This window comes from Rattus rattus, chromosome 2 (genome assembly GCF_011064425.1).
Source record: "Rattus rattus isolate New Zealand chromosome 2, Rrattus_CSIRO_v1, whole genome shotgun sequence".
NCBI lineage: Eukaryota > Metazoa > Chordata > Mammalia > Rodentia > Muridae > Rattus > Rattus rattus.
The window spans coordinates 218657561-218672303 of NC_046155.1; the positions used below are offsets into that span (position 1 = coordinate 218657561).

Here is a 14743-nt window from a genome sequence, read left to right on the forward strand (position 1 = left end):
TGAACCGAATACCGCATTCCAAGCCACACTAAAGGCAGCCAACCCGAGATGTGGATCTGCTGCTAGGGTGACAATAGGCTCCGCCTTCAGATTTGTTCGAAAGGCATGCTGGGAATTGCAGTGCATGGGGGCGGTCCCTCACCGAGGTGGCTGGCCGCTTCCGGTGAGGACAATAAACTGCCAATTCCCATGAAGACATTGCAGAGGCAGAAGTGGCGTGGCCAAAAACAACTACTCTTTCCTGCGGCCGCTGGAGCCATACCTGAAGGAGGCTATGGGAGTACGGAGCCCAAAGCAGAGACGCGAGCCCCGACAGAGGTACCTGGAAGAGGCGGGGCTTTTGCCTCACTGAGGGCCCCGCCCCGATTACATCACTTCCGTAAACAAAGGGCGCTTGCCCTGGGTCTGTGACCCAGTCTGGCGACCTGGGTGGGCTCTTGCTGCAACTCTGGCAGAGGCTTTAAACTCTTACCTTTTCCAGACGAGGAAGGGTAACCACAGCCCTTTCTTCCTTCGGTATGTAATGGGATGAGGGGACCCCGCAACCTGCTCCTTCGAGCCCCTCGGCACTTGCTCTGGTCATTGCTGGGTATAGATGGGTCATCGCTGGGCTAGGTTGCAGAAGGGAAATGAGGTGAAATCCAAAGGAACCTCCGGTGATTCTGGTTAGAAGCGAGGCCTGACATTCAACCGTGAGCAGTTCGTCCTCTTTGGAAAGGTCCCTCGTATTTGTCATACAGAAAGGATTTCAGGGTCTTGTGACAGATGTTATCTTCCAGAAAAGAGTAAATCGCAAGCTTAGTCCCTCAGAGACCATTGGTTTATTGGCGATGCTTTATGTGTTAACTGGTTCCCCCTCCACCCCCGGCTTTCGTTACCAAATGTGTATTAGCACGCATAGATTTGAAGGTTACTGTATTTACGTGTATCATTATACAGATCCTCATCTCTTGGAAACCTGCTCAGTCATCTTTAAAGTTTTATTTAGTCAGTATTACATCTAAACAATTCCCAAATGACTCATGTGGATTCATTATTGGTATCTGAGATTAGAGACTGAACGTTGTACCCCTTTTTCAAGAAAACCCTACCGTGGCTAGCGAAACAAAAACAAAAATCGGAGATTATCTTTATAAGTCCCAACTAATTCTTTTAGGAGTGACGGTAGTCAGTTTCAGTCTTTTAAAATAGTCGTGGCAGGACTAAATTCAACACTTTTACATTTTAAAATTTGTTAGATGACTGTGCACCGGTGCGTCTGTGCTCCTGGAGGCCAGAAGAGGGCACTGGATACCTTAGGACTGAAGTTACTGTTGCAAGCAGCCTTGCTGGGCCTGGAAATCGAAACAGATCTCTGAAAAGAGTAGCCAGTGCCGTCCCTTCGGCCCCACAGTATTTTTTTAAAGACCTGATATTCATAATGCGATTAACAGTTTGAAGGGAGGGATAGATTTGCATTTTTCTGACACTTTTTTTTGGTGATACATTAATAATAGAACTAAGAGAAGCTCAAATCTAAACAGCTCGTCTTGTGGCACATCCCCATCGTCCCAGGACTCAAAAGCAGAGGGACAAGTATCACCACGAGTTGGAGGCCGGCATGCCTTAAATAGTAATTTCTCAGCCAGCCAAGGGCATAGAGCAAGATTGTTTTTTACAAAAAGAAAAGGCAAGGTAGCGCACACTTTTGATTAAAGGAGGATTTATGCCTTTAATCATGCAGGAGACAGAGGCAGGTGGATCTTTGTGAGTTCCAGGCCAGCTGAGTTTACAGAACAGACTCCATGTCAGACAGAGCTACATAGGGACACCTTGTCTATAAATAAATATGTGTCTGGTCGTGGTGGTGCATAGCGTACCAATACAATGTCTATTACATAAGCTTTCAAGGTGAGGTGTAGACTACGGGTGCCCTAATATACATGTATTTGAATCTACTCTAGAGGGGAGATTTAAAGGCGAGTTAAAGCTCCAGCAAGGCTGGGGTATTGCATGAGAGATTTGCTTCTATTGGTCACTTATATAATGGTGGCTTCCTGAGGTTAAGGGCTTTGTCTTATTCATTTCTGTTTTCCCAGGACTGTTAACAGTGCCTGGCTTGCAGAAGAGAGACGGTAGATACTTTGCTGACGCCCATGAACAACTGTCTAATAATTTTTGAAAGCATTCTCTCCATTCACACATCTTCTAAGTATGCATAGAAGTATATATGGACTCGACACAATGACTCATGGACTCTCTCTTTGACTCTCACTTTACATTTCTACGGCATATAGCTGTAATCGCCGTGTTTTCATATTTAGGTCTTAATGAAGCTGGTATTGATGCAACAAAGATTTTAAGACAATGGAAGAGCGGAAAGCAAAGAGGAAGAGTCCCAAGTCCTTCAGTGCCCACTCTACTCAGGTTGTTAATGCCAAAAAAAATACCATCCCAGCTAGCAAAAGCACAGGGTTTTCAAATCCCGCGTCGCAGTCAACTTCCCAGAGGCCAAAGTTAAAAAGGTGGGTTCTCTCTGACACTTCATAGTGAAGTGCTATTGAAAAGCTCTTTTCTTTGTCCAACCGTTTTCCCCCTCCTGATTTGACTTTGTTTCCGGTGCTGTGGATTGAACCTGGGTCCTCTCTCTCTGAGCCACAGTCTCAGCCCATGCTCTGGCTTCTAGAGCGACAAGTATTACAGTTTCTTTTGGATAAAAATCCAGAAAGGAGTCGTCAAGCCTGGAAAGATAGCTCAGTTGGTAAAACTCTGGTCTTACAAACCCGAAGGCTTGGGTTTTATCCCTAGAACCCATGTTGGAATTCCTGGGTGGTAGCTTGTTCCCGTAATCCCAGCCCTGGGGAAGACAAGAGGATCCCGGGGCTTGCTGGCCAGACAGTGTAGTTTAATTGGTGAGCTCCGAGCCGACGAGGCTCCCTATCTTGAAGAAGTGCTACTGGGGCTGAGATCTAAGAATGTCCTCTGACCTCTACATGCATGCACACAAGCAGAATGTGCACACCCTCCTGCACAGACACACATTCGCATAAAGGAGACAAAGTTTAGTAAGTACAGTTTTATCGTTTACGCCTGTTTTCTCTTTTGGGAGGTGCTAATTTGGTGGAGTTATCTGGTAGATAAAAACTTTCAAATTTGAAAGGATAGAAATATGTTTGCTACACCAGAACTTTAAAAAACCCTAACGGACTCTCTCCACTTTAGAGCATGGTTCTCCTGGGGATGTTTTTTAGGAGGGAGGAATGGGTCTGCACCTGACCATCTGAAGTAAGTTCACAGGTGAGGTAGTAGGCAGCACTTGTGGGATTTCTTGTTACCTTGACGAAGGCTAGGGCCACCTGGGAAGCAAGTGGAAAAATGCCTTCAACAGATTAGCATGTAGGCGGTTCTGTGGAGCATTTTCTTGATAGTAATTGATGCGGGAGCCTAGCCCACTGCAGACAGTACCACCTGAGCGGGCGGTTCTGGGTTGTATAAGAAAGCAGGTGAGCAAGTCAGGGGACAGAGCTCCCTCTGTGAACTTGCTGCAGTTCTTACATCCAGGTTTCTGCCTTGAATTTTCCACCCTGACTTCCCTTCAAGGTGGACTATAAACTGTAAGTCTATTAAACCCTTTCCTCCAAAGGTTGCTCTCGGTCATGGTCTCTATCACAGTAAGAGCAAGCAAACTGAGATACTGACCAATGTGATTTAATTCCCTATAAAATGCAGGCCTTGGGGCTGGGGTGACTTCTCAGTAGATAAAGCGCTTGCCAGACAGGCATGAGGACCTGAGTTTGGATCCCCAGCACCCACGTAAAAAGGTGTGGCAGTGCGCATCTTTAACTCCAGCACCAACAAGTATGGAGATAGGGACACTAGGAGCGTGTGGCTCAGGCAGTCTAACCCATATGGCAAGCTCTGGGTTTGAGTAGAGAGTCCATCTCCAAACACAAGGTAGAGTGCAACAAGGGAAGTTACCTGACATTAACCTCTGGCCTCCACACACGTGTGCATACAACCATGTACATGCATGTACCCTCTCTCTCTCTCTCTCTCTCTCTCTCTCTCTCTCTCTCTCTCACACACACACACACACACACACACACACACACACACACACACACACACACACACACACCACACACACACACACACACCACACACACCACACACACACACACACACACACACACACACCACACACACACACACACACACACACACTGATTTTTTTTTTAAGTTCATTTCTTTGAGCAATTAGACAGGAGTTTAATCTAGAGCAGCCTGAGAGCTCCAACTAAGGCTAATTGCATCACTCTGCAGGGTGACGAAAGAAAAGAACAAACCTCCAGGAGGAGAAGGGAAGGGTGCCCAGGCCACACCCATCCAGCACTCCTTCCTCACCGACGTCTCTGATGTCCAGGAGATGGAGCGCGGGCTCCTTAGTCTGCTGAACGATTTCCACTCGGGAAAGCTGCAGGCGTTTGGTAAGGCCCCATGCTCCTCTCTAAGGCTATGCATGCTACCTTCTGCATGTCTTACCCTTCCCTTAGTTGGGTATATTCTCGTGTGTACACTCGAAAGTCAGAGGACAACCCTGGGTGTCATTCCTCAGCAGCACCCATCTCGTTGCTTGAGGAAGGGTCTCTCAAAGTATCATTTTCCTGTAGTGAAAAGTAAACGGGGGCTGGATGTGATGACTCACGCCTGCAATCCCAGGCTCTGGAAAGTAGAGGTGGAAGGACGAGAAGTTCTAACTCATCCTCAACCACAAAGCGAGAGCGAGGCCACTCTGGTGTACCTGAGGCTGTCGCAGAACAAGTAGAACCAGGGAGGGCTGGGTCTGTACCTTTGCTGGTAGCTGGTAGATCGCCTAGTGTTTACACAACCCTTGCTTTAACAGCCAGCACGGCATAAAAGCCAGGCAAGGTAGTGGTCACCTCTAACCCTACCACTTGGGAGGTCCAGGAAGTTCAAAGACATCTCTGCTACATAGTGACTTTGGAGGCTACCTGGGCCACAGGAAGCCTGCCTCAAAAACAAAAAAACAAAACAAAAGAACCACACATTCAGAGTGCCGGGTGAGAGGGAGAGAGGGACCACACGATAAATACACATAAAATGTAAGAATTTTAGGTTTTACCGTTGATGGGATATAATTAATGGGAGAGGTTTTTTAAGGGAGTTTTTAGGGCCAGAGACATGGCTTAGTACATCAGACAGTTTGCTCACAGCCATGAGGCTCTGGGTTTGTATTCCAGCACCTGTGTGAAAAGCTGGGCATGGACTCCCTGTGAGCCCAGAGACGTTGGCTGTCAGCCTTGGTCTAGGTTCACTGAAAGACCACACCTTAAAGGAAAGAGGCAGAGAGTGATGGGACAGGAAACCTGACGTCCTCCTCCTGCTTCTGCATACCAGCAAGTACAAGTGTGTCCCTGTGTACTACATGACACCACACACATGTGCACACATGTTCACAAGGGAAGGTTAGCTGAAATGTTAAAGTAGGATTGCAGTTGTGGAATAACCACACTGAAATGCCTATTTAAATTAGGTCCTGTGCTCCGTGTATGGTCTTTTATGTTCCTCCTAATCCACTTCTGAAAAACAAAACCATACCATATAATTAATCTATTTAAATAGCAGGAAGTCCTTATCATTTAAATGGGTGTAGACTTAATTTGTTCAATTTTCTTTTGTCTTTTGAATGAACTATAGACATTTCTGTTATGTAGAACCTTAGACAGTTAGTCCCTGAAAGTGTAGTCTTTGCTTTTGTGTTTTTGAAACGTGTCTTCTACATACATAGCCTGGCTATCCTGGAGTTCGTGATCGTAGGCCTCAGCTTTTCATGCACTGGGATTTTTCCCTTTCTGAGGCAAGGCCTTGTGTATCTCAGGCTGGCTTCAAACCCACTGAGTAGCTGAGGATGACCTCAAACTTCTTGTCTTCCTGTTGCTACCGGCCTCCCACTGCTAGGATTACAGGATGCCATGATACCCTGTTAATCCAGGGCTGGGGATTGACCTCCGTCACTGCCGGACAAGCATCTGCTATCTGAGTTGCATCCTCAGCCCATCTGCTTTGTGTTTTTAAGGTGGGGCTTCATGGATTGTAGGCCGGCTTCCAACTCATTACATAGCAGAGGCTGCTCTTGGATTCCTGATCTCCTGGCCCTACCTTCCAAGGGTCGAAATAGAGGAGTGGCTCACCATACCCAACTCTGATATTATTATTATTATTTTTTTTTTGTTCTTTTTTTCGGAGCTGGGGACCGAACCCAGGGCCTTGTGCTTCCTAGGTAAGCGCTCTACCACTGAGCTAAATCCCCAGCCCCTGATATTATTTTTAATAGAAGTATCTAGAATGCTTTCCAAAAAAAAAAAAATACAACTTCTTCTTTTATTGGAAGTTTATGAAAGAACCCTTTCTTTTCTTTGGGTTCCCAATAGCAGTAGGCATTATCTCTGAATTTTTGCCAGTCAAGTGAAAATTTTAAAATGAACATCAAACTTAAATCCCCATTCTGCTTGCTAAGTAGTTGATTGCTCTCTTCAGGGCCTTTACAGAGTCTTTAGTTTGGTAATATCTCACTTGTCATTGTCAAGAGCCCTTTGCATTTTTTACATGGAAACATTTTTTGAAACTTACTTTTCCCAATATATTCATGTCTGTTGGTCTTGTGACAGCACACGTATCCTGTGGGATTGTTGGGTTTTGTGTACTCATCTCTCTTCTTTCTGGTTTCTGAGTCTTTAGTCCTTAGTAGTATTTATGTTTGACAAGAGGCCAGACTCAGGCCTGTAATCCCAGTAATGGGAGGCTAAGGCAGGAGGATCAAGAGTTCAAGGCCACATTGGATTATATAGGAGCCCCCAACTCCAAAAAGGTGTATGACTTTCTTCCCAGACAATGTCCCCCATGCTTCACCCAACCCCAACAACATGGTATCCCAGAATGCTTCACTTCTCCCACTCTTCCATGCTCACCCTTTCTCGTGGTAGCTCCCTTTCCTTAAGGTCAGGAGATTTGTTTGATGGAAGGCCTTCCTCCGATCTGTGCCACCACTAAGCCCCAGCTGTAAGGGATGCTGTGCAAATCCCACGGCCAGGCAGTTGCTTTCATACTAGGTCATTATTTTTCCCATCTTAATGCCTCTGAGTCCACACTTCACCCGTTAGGTGTGGGCACTCATCACAACATGGTAGGACCTTTCCCAGGGATCCCAGCGGGGACTCGCTAGGCCTTTCTTAGCTGCTAACTCACCTTTCATCTACACAACACGTTCTTTTTGTCTTACGAAGCTTCCGTTTTCTCATGGCTGGCCACCTAGGTATGTCTTCCTCTCAGTTTTCCTTTGTCAGGTCTACGTCTCTGCATTCATTCATTCATGTTCTCACTCATTCTCCCTCTCCCTCTCTTTCCTCTCCTTCCCGACTTTCCTCCTCCCCCCCTCTCCCTCTCTCTTCCCATGAACGTATACCTCTCCAGATTCCAGATGCTGATATACACTCTCATGACACCACAACTGGGTGCATTTCAGCTTTAGCTGAATTACAGTATATTCTTGCAATATATTCAGAAAAAAAAGCTTGTTTTGTTTTATTCTTAATTGGACTACCAAGAGGTTATAGAGGCTGTACTTAAACTAGATGAAGCTATAGACTATGTCATGTATATGTACCAACCTTAGTTGTCCGAGCAGGTAAAATCTTACCACACTGGACCTAAGTCAAGAAATAATGGGATTTGTGTCTTACTGAGGTTGCCCTGTGCTACCACATATATAAAATATTACGCTGTGTAATGTAGTACATCATGCTTCATAAATATTTGCATTTACATTTCCTAAAGGAAGAATTTATAATTGGCTGGGAAAATAATTTGTGGTTGAAATTCTTAGAGAATTCTACACTCTACTCAGAATACTACAGAATGTTGGCTTTCTCAATTCTATTGGCAGTTGTCAAAATGGGCATAATTATGTTGCTATTGCTTCTATATACAATGTTACAGGGGAAGAAAAAATACATCTTCCCTACTTGAGGAGTGATTTTGCTTTTTAAAAAGGTATTTTATGCAAAATTTTTTAGGGCCCAGGATCATTTTTTAGGTTGGTCATTGTTTTCCTGGCCCAATATTGTATCTGCTTTCAACAGTCAAGAGGCCAAGATGGGAAGATTATGAGTCTGAACCAGCTTGCATACCCTGTCTCAAAAAAATAAATTCAAAGATAAATAAAAAGAATTATAATTATACACAGAAAATCGTTATTAACACGCCAATTTTCAAACAAAGAGAATGGATTTCCTCTGTGCACCTGCAGTTTAAAAGCTGTTTCTTGAGGTTTAGGCTTTAACACTAATCTTTGTTAATGTTCTGGAATGTTCCCCAGGAAATGAATGTTCCATAGAACAGATGGAACATGTCCGGGGAATGCAGGAAAAATTAGCGCGCTTGAATTTGGAGCTCTACGGGGAGTTAGAAGAACTTCCGGAGGATAAGCGGAAAGCAGTCAGTGACGCCAACCTGGACAGGCTTCTGTCTGACGTGAGTGGACAGCTTGGTGCAACCACACACACACACACACACACACACACACACACAGCACAATTCACAGCTTGACTCTCATGAGTTGTTTATGGATTCACAAGGTTTGCAGTCATCACACTGTCTAATTGTAGAACATGTCATCAGCCCCTAAAGAAGCCCGTGCTTCAGTTTCTGTCTTGATGAGCGGGGCTCGGTGGGCACCTCATGCAGATGACATTGCAAAGTGTGAGCCCACAGGGTAGGGGTGGGAGGCGTCTCTTACTTAGTGTAGTACACACACATTTCATCTCTATTGCATTTGATTCTCTTTAAGGAAATACAGTCTAAGGAAATGCTTGAATTGGGAATTATGGGAGCGTGTATTTTCACAATCCTGGCAAACTTCTAAAGGAAACACTTCTGAATATTTTTACATATGTGCCTGTATTATACAGAGATCTTATGTCTGTGCAGATCTTAGGTGCAAAGAAGCCACTAGTCAAGAGGCCTTCGCCTGCCTGGGTGGTTTCTTATGTAAATACAGACCAGTATTTGGCCTTTACAGCAATTTAGGACATTGCCCCATCTTACCGTCTGCTAGAACTACCATAGCAAAGCACAACACACCAGAGGTTTAAACAATAGAACATTCTCACAGTTCTGGGAACCGGAGTGGGAAATCAGCAAAGTCGCCTAAGGTCTTCACCGTGGGCAGTCATCTGAATGCACCTTTAATTCTTCCCGTGTGCACATCTGTCCAGCTTGCCGTGTTAAGGGCATATTGGATTAGGACCCACCCCAGTGACCTCGTTTTAATTCTGTTTCCCCTTTAAAGGCTCTGGATATTCTGTGTGTTATGATTGGGAACTAGAGTATATGACTTGGGGATGGAACGGGGCCCCACCCATCCCATAACATCTTGTCAATTTGCCTCTTTAAAACCTTTTTTTAGGGGGCTGAAAAGCTGACTCAGCGTCTAAAAGTACTTGCTGCTCTTGTAGAAGACCCAGATTCTGTTCCCAGCACCCACATGGCGGCCCTCGACCCTCTATAACTTCAGTTCCGGGGATCTGAAGCCATCTTCTGGCCTCTGAGGGCACCAGGCACACATACGGTGCACGTGCTTACATTTGGGCAGAGCCTACATACCTATAAAATAAAAATAAACGTCTAAACCCTTTTTTAGGGAGCTAGGGAGATGGCTCAGTCAGTAAAGGTCTTGTCACAGCAGAGGGCCTGAGTTCAGATCCAGCCCCTGTGCCAAGTGCCTGTGACCTCAGCTCTGAGAAGCAGAGCCAAACAGGTCTGAGGATCACAGGCCTCCCTTGCTTGTTGAATCTGTGAGAGATCCCGTGTCAAAGAAAGGAGGTGCAGAACAACTAAGGAGGACACCCAACGCCGCTGGCTTCCCTACGTGCAGGCGCACTGGCTCGTATGCATACGCAAACATTTTATAGAACAAAGGGGGGTAAATAAAAACTGACCCCAGTGTGTTTAGCTTCATGTTCACCAGAGACAAGAGAACTTGTTTCTGCAATTTTTCTTTTTCTTTTTCTTTTTCACTTCTTCTTCTTCTTTTTTTTTTTTGAAAAGTAAATATAAGGCAACTGTCCGCCCACACTTTAAAAACTTTATGCCTAGAAGATTAGCAGTGCATTCTTGTAATCCCAGCATTTGGGAAGGAGGAAAGGGAGTTCAAGGCCAGCCTGGGCTATATGAGACCTCTCCCAAAAAAACAAACAAAAAGCCCTTCGAGCCTGTACTTTTAAGTGTCAACTCTGCCATATATTATTTGACCTCACAAGTGTTCAGTTCAGTCTTCTGCTCCATATTTCTTAAATATAAGTTTAATGTGTGTACCTTTAGAGCATTTCGGAAATAAATTTTAAACTGGGAGGTATAGTGCGAGGCTTAATCAGTTGTACTTGGTGACACTGGACAGTCTAGGTAACTTATCCTGGAGATTAAGCCAAGGGCAGACAAGTACTCCACCACTAACTACACCCCAGCCAGCATTTCTTTCTTTTTTTTTTTTTCTTTTTCTTTTTCTTCTTCTTTTTCTTTTTCCTTTTTTTCGGAGCTGGGGACCGAACCCAGGACCTTGCGCTTGCTAGGCAAGCGCTCTACCGCTGAGCTAAATCTCCAACCCCCAAAAACATTTCTTTACTGTATATTTCTCCTTCTAAAATGAAAGGTAGTTTGGTCTGAATGTCTGTATCCTTCTAGAATACAGACCTTTCAAGTCCTCACTCTGGAGGTGGTGGCAACAGGAGGAAGGTACTAAGGTCAGGAGTGGGATTAGTGTCCTAGGAAAAGAGGCTGCAAAGAGACACCCCTCTGTTTCCATTCAGTGAGGGCACAGTGCACAGTGCTGTTCTGGCCAGCCAGACAGCAGCTCTTTTAGCGTCTTTGTCTTGGAAGGCTGGACTCTCGAACTGGGAGACATGGATTCCCTTTTTCTGCAAACCACTAATTTAATGATATTTTGTTATAAGAACCGAAACAAAGGATGAACAATTCTACTTTATAGTGCTAATTGAATGACTGGTGAAGTATTTTTATAAACAAAAGTTTTAAAGAGTATGATCATGGAAATGGCGTTTCTGTTAAAAAGCGAAAAACAAAACTGTTCTTTAAAAAAGCAAGGCATAGGTTTAGCAGGATGGCTTAGGAGGTAAAAGTGCCTGCAGGGCGAGCCTGGTGACGTTTGGACCTGAATACATTCCTATTGCTCACGTAAGAGCAGAAGGAAACCAACTCCACAAGGTGCTCATCTGTCTCCCACATGTGCCCCTCACACACAGCACACTACACACAATAATGATCAAATGTCTGTTAAAAGAGCACGGTAGTGCTTGTCTGTGACCTAGAATCATGAGTGAGGACTAACCTGGGCTGCAGAGAGTTGGGGGCCAGCCTGGGTATCCAGACTCTCTCTCTCAGAGAAACAGCACACACAGTGGAGCTCACTGCCATTAGACATGATTCTGAGAGTGCTTCTCACGCTCTAGTCCGCATCATTTGCTTCTATTCTCTCTTCCTGATCAAGCTGCAATGACTTTACAGTCATTTTGTAAAAAGGATTTCCTAACCTAGAAAACTTTTTGAGAATGTTTTTCTTTAATAATTTGCTCTTTCAGTTAAAACCTACGTGAAGCTGTTTTAAAACATGGTTTACAATGACCTAGTAATATTTCTCTTGTAAAAATTAATATTCAATTTGTTTCTTTGTGTTGCAGTTAGAAGAATTGAATTCTTCTATGTATCCTTTGCCTACTATCAACAGTGTAAAGTTCAAAATCTATTTTTCTGGGTAAATAATTCCTACTGTATCTTACTTTATTCACTAGGGCTACGTTTCTTCCCTTTAGTTTCCAGATCATTTTGTTTCAAGGTTGCGTATGCTGAAACTCCATGTCTGCTTTCTTCTTTGTTTTATATTGTTTCCTTATTTTTCAAAACAAGTTTAATTGTTACTCTTCAAGTCATAAAAATTATGTAGTAGATGACGAGAATTATTTTGACTGCGGGATTCTGAAACAATCTGGGAGAGAACCGAAGATACAGTTACTACTGTTATTTAAGGTACATAAAACTGAAATTCAGGTATCACTAAAACACAACTCTTAAAGGGTCCTTCCACAGCTCGTGAAGTGGCATCTCCATGCTGACGCTAGCACAGTGTAGATTTAGCCTGAGGGAAAACACCAAGTCACAGGAAGGTGATTTTGATTTCAGTATTTCAGTCTGAAACAATGATTAGGGAACTTTGCAGACTTTTTTAAACACAACCGCTAATACATAAGAATCATATGAAATGATCCGACCATCAACATGCTTTCGTTTGAGAGGGAAACTCTCCTTGAACACAACAATGGCATGAGATAGGACTTTTGAAATGTGCTTCACACGTTAATAATATGACATTTCACACATTCGTTAACATCTTTAAGGGGCTTCTGTGTAATGGTATGTATGAGGAAATTTCTAAACTATGTAGATACACAGAAGCTAGAATAGCAACAAGTCAGACTACTGCTGTGATGTTTTATACTGTGACCAATTGCTTAGCCATGCAGTAACTACAGTTAAGTGTGTACTGCAGCTTTGGGCATGAGTGTGAACTCTACGTGCCTATCTTACCATCTACCTACCTGCCTACCTACCTACCTACCTACCTACCTATCTTCTATCCATCCATCCATCCATCCATCCATCCATCCATCCATCCATCCATCCATCCATATCTATATCTGTCTACAATCCAGCTATTGTCCCTTCCTCCTACAGTTCCTCATCCCATTGCTCCTTGCCCCTGCCACCGAGAGGATGCTCCCCCACCACCAGGCCTTCCCCCTCCCTGCAGCCTGAAGTCTCTTGAGGATTAGACACATCTTCTCCCACTGGAGGCAGACCAGGCCGTGCTCTGCTGTGTGTGTGTCGGGGGCCTTGGACCAGCTGGTGCATGCTGCCTGGTTGGTGGCTCAGTGTCTGCGAGCTCCCAAGGGTCCGGGTTAGCTGAGATGCTGGTCTTCCTGTGGGGTCTCCCTCCCCTTCAGCTTCTTCCACCTTACTTTACTGTTCAGTGATTGTTTTTTTCCATGAGTTAAATCTCAAACCTCCCAAGTAGACAAGAGTACTCTGGATGGCCTGTGCCTCTGTCTGTCTGTCTGTCTGTCTGTCCTGCCGCCTCACGGTTGTCCTCGATGTATTCAGATCACTGTGTGATCTGGGCCTTGAAAAGTGGGCAGCAGTGGCTGAACGGTTTAGGAGTAAGAGGAAAAGGAAAGGACAGGGCACATGTAGGGATTGTGTTTTACTCAGTTTTCTTGCGGATGATCGAGATCACAGATGTAATAGTTACTTCATGTCTGGGCTTCATAAGGAAATTGTTTTGCTAAACGTGGCAAAATAGCCTCTCTAAGGGGTTGTAATCCGGTTAGTCTTTTCATGTTTTCCTCCGCTGCTTCCTTATCATGGAAATGATTCTTGCTGTATTTAAAAAAGCCTGGACAGACCTGATGCTACACTCCTATAACCCCAGCACTGGAGGCTGAGGCAGGAGGATTTGGAATTTGGGACTACATAACTCGATCCTAAATTAATGTTTTTAAGCTTCAAATTATGCACACAGCATAATTCTCTCCACCGAGCTCCTGTCCAAGCACGTTGGTAACCCCACAGCTTTCCCCGTTAGCCTGTCCACTCTCCCTCTGTCCTTCCCTCCGTCACTTAGCCCGTGTCTTGTGTTTCCTGGTTACTGAGTGTAAATTCCTGAAGTTTACAGGAAGTCCTTGCTTTAAAACGGAACTCTTCTTAACGGATGAATCCAGACAGAAACTGCATTTGGCCGATGCGCAGGACGTTCCCAGTGCACCCAGCAGCTAACGCGGCCCGCAGCCTGCAGCCTGCTCTGAGACTTGCAGGGAAGCAGCAGTCATTACTTCCAGCCCAGTCCAGTGGCAGAATCATCTCCCGCAACAGACTCTCGAGTCACGAGAATGCAAGTGCAGTGATCATGTCCACACGCCACTTCCAGTCCATGTGCTCGCTGTACTCCACCGCTGGGGAGGCCGTGGCCCGCCTGTAGGTCTCCTCGGGAAGTGGGGTACAGAGATGTGCTGCTGTGCTTTCTTTTGTTGCCTTAAGGGTTATACTTGAAATGCATCGTGCTAAACGTTCAGTCGGGCTGAAGGATTCGTCCTTGCCATGGCCGCACTGACCCAGTGCCGGTCACACGGTGGTGGTGCACAGGTGTCCTGTAGCGGTCCAGCTTCAGTTTACGTCAGACAATCAGTACACACGCAGGTGTGTTTCCCAATGGCCAGTGACAAATGTTTAATAAGTACTCGTGAGATTTGCTATTTTTAATAAAGCAATTGTTTTAAATGATTGCCTCTGTCGTCTGTTTGGAAGACCTAGCAGTCCTCAATCTGGAAGCAAGGGTTCAGCCCTCCAAAGTAAACTGTGTGTAGAAAATAGATTTTGTGCCATCTCCGAATTCCATGCCTTCTGCACGTTAACTACTGTTTAATGTAAGTCCATCGCTTCAAAGGTAGCCCTTGACTTGGATCCCCATTCCTCCCATTAGCCTCCCACTGTGCATTTTACCCAGGTTGAGTTCAGTCAGTGGAACCTGTGAGGAATTAGCAGCTGGGCGTGGCAGCATAAGGGGTAATAGATGCTTAGCGCAAAGAAGGTTCTAGCAAAGCTCAGCAGATACTTTCCTCCT

The 14743-nt window shown here is 44.9% G+C and overlaps 1 protein-coding gene across 3 annotated transcripts; it reads left to right on the forward strand.

The window, feature by feature from the left end:
- The first annotated feature begins 204 nt into the window (after nucleotides 1-204).
- Ccdc28a (coiled-coil domain containing 28A) lies at nucleotides 205-14404 on the forward strand. Of its 3 annotated transcripts, none has more exons than XM_032894950.1 (6): nucleotides 205-318; nucleotides 2304-2504; nucleotides 4303-4466; nucleotides 8375-8529; nucleotides 11751-11824; nucleotides 13792-13871. In XM_032894950.1, the coding sequence occupies exons 2-6, from the start codon at nucleotides 2347-2349 to the stop codon at nucleotides 13829-13831; spliced, it is 591 nt and encodes a 196-aa protein (XP_032750841.1). In that variant the 5' UTR covers nucleotides 205-318; nucleotides 2304-2346; the 3' UTR covers nucleotides 13832-13871. The 3 variants fall into 3 exon arrangements, with proteins under 3 accessions (XP_032750841.1, XP_032750842.1, XP_032750840.1); XM_032894951.1 differs by lacking the exon at nucleotides 205-318 and adding an exon at nucleotides 370-516 and having other exon boundaries at nucleotides 11751-11773; nucleotides 13845-14404; XM_032894949.1 differs by lacking the exon at nucleotides 205-318 and adding an exon at nucleotides 370-516.
- Nucleotides 14405-14743: the final 339 nt, after the last annotated feature.

Bases quoted from the DNA above. Each gene is read 5' to 3' on its own strand.
- Ccdc28a (XM_032894950.1), top strand. From the start codon at position 2,347: ATGGAAGAGCGGAAAGCAAAGAGGAAGAGTCCCAAGTCCTTCAGTGCC. The intron at 8,530-11,750 runs GTGAGTGGACAG...TTTGTGTTGCAG, and splicing joins TGGACAGGCTTCTGTCTGAC to TTAGAAGAATTGAATTCTTC. The intron at 11,825-13,791 runs GTAAATAATTCC...AAATTCCTGAAG, and splicing joins TTCAAAATCTATTTTTCTGG to TTTACAGGAAGTCCTTGCTT.